Here is a 2022-nt window from a genome sequence, read left to right on the forward strand (position 1 = left end):
GGGGGTAAACGTTTCCGATAAAATGTTTGTAAAAACAGACCAGCGTAGCTCATGTTTATGAATGACTGAAGGAATTGACACCTCCAAATGGATACACACACACACACGATTTAATATATATACATACATGCATTCATATATAGACGCACAACACAGTACATGTATTTATCAATATATAATTGGAATTGCATGCGTATGTATAAACGAACATATACACGCATATATTTACGTGCACTTTACACTCACACACACATTCACGTATATGACCTCCACCACCCAAAATATATACGCATGCTTTTAGATATACATACCTGCGTATGCGAGTTTATATGCATGCATTTATGTAAGTATATATGTATGTATATGTTTGTATGTGTGCATGTCTGTATATATATATAAAGGTATCTAACTAAATATATACGTTTGTGTGTGTGTGTGTATAGATAAATAGATAGATTGATAGATAGGTAGATAGACCGATACATTGATACAAGTGTATGTGTGTGTGCATATATATATATATATATATATATATATATATATATATATATATATATATATACACACAGACAAACATATATATCCACACACATAAACATACAAAAACAGACATGCGTTTAAGTATATATCTCCCTCATGTGTGTATACATGCATAAATGTATACCGTAAATCCTCGAGTATAATCCGCATTTTCCCCCAAAATTTAAAGGTCAAAATCCCTAGTGCGTACTATATACGAGGTTAAAAATGAAAAATATTTTCTAAGCAATGTCCGAGTTTCTATTTGCTGTCCGGCAACGTTGATTCAGACGCATTTTGTGATGTCGGGCGCGAAAATACCTTAAGCCAGGGGTTTTCAAACTTTTTGACTTGCAGACCCAAATAGGTTTATTGTCAATTAAAAGATTTCGATTAAAAAACATATATAAAATCAAATTGCCCATAAAAAGTATTTGCTATCCACGGACCCCCTGTCATGTCCTTGCGGACCCCCTGTGGTCTCCGGACCACAGTTTGAAAACCCCTGCCTTAAGCTAAGCCTGAAAGCAATAAAGTCATAAAAGAATCATCCATAACTTGCAGTAAGCAACATTTATTAAAATAAAAGTGTTGTATATCGTCTGCACTGGATGGTACTCAGGATGACGTTGTATGGAAAGATGAAATAAACGAAAGTGAATCTTCTGATGTTGACTATGAATCTGACGATGACGGAGATTTACACTACAATGATGCTGACATGTTTACGGAGGAACAAATGGAACAGTTAATTTGATGCTGAAAGTGACGGTGAATTCGAAGGATTTGAATAAATGTTTTTGCTTTTGTAACTGATTGTGATAAATATGTGAAAGGCAAGTTACTCAATATTTATTTTTCACTGACGTTATTACTGTTATTTCTTTATTTTCTGCCAACAAAAATGCACAAAAAGCTACACGTTTGCATTATGTTATATATACAATAATAATAAAGGACGTTACCTTATATATGTTTACAAATCAAGGGCGATATATAGACCTCCTTGAATCAAGTTAGAGAAGAGGTGCGTATTATACACAAGGTTTAGGTTTTTCAGACATACAGCCCCCTAAAAATCCCCTGCGTATTATACTCAAGGGCGGACTATACACGAGGATTTACGGTATGTGTATATGTACGCGCTAATACATACATATGTGCATGTATGTATGTGTGCCTATGAGTGAGTGTGCATGTGTGTGTGTATTTGAGACAGGCGCTTTAAATATAAACAAATATAAACCAACAACAACAATTACAACAGCAACCTAACAATTACGATACAAATGTGACATACCGGCGTTGTTACGACCATGCTGTGTCTTGTTTCTTGGTTTAGCATTGTTATCTGCAATTAAGGGTATCCTAGTCACTGGTTCAAACTGGCAGAACCACCTCAGTCACCGATGGATAGACTGACTAACAGCCTATCGAAGATAAATCTGAAGGTTCCACTCCCCACCCTTACACGCACACTACACACATGTGAATATATATATA

General features: G+C 35.1%; 1 protein-coding gene across 7 annotated transcripts in view; it reads right to left on the reverse strand.

Moving 5' to 3' along the window:
• LOC106877380 (solute carrier family 28 member 3) overlaps nucleotides 1-2022 on the reverse strand; it is a 184474-nt gene that overhangs the window by 41899 nt on the left and 140553 nt on the right. Inside the window, exon 1 of one of the 7 annotated variants that reach the window (XM_014926273.2) lies at nucleotides 1820-1955. The exons of the other annotated variants lie outside the window; for them this stretch is intronic. Within the exon in view, the coding sequence (XP_014781759.1) occupies nucleotides 1820-1864 (45 nt within the window). The 5' untranslated portion in view covers nucleotides 1865-1955. Of the gene's footprint in view, nucleotides 1-1819; nucleotides 1956-2022 lie in introns of those variants that run through there. 7 annotated transcript variants of the gene reach the window in all.

The sequence above is a fragment of the Octopus bimaculoides genome, chromosome 18, assembly GCF_001194135.2.
Source record: "Octopus bimaculoides isolate UCB-OBI-ISO-001 chromosome 18, ASM119413v2, whole genome shotgun sequence".
Lineage (NCBI taxonomy): Eukaryota > Metazoa > Mollusca > Cephalopoda > Octopoda > Octopodidae > Octopus > Octopus bimaculoides.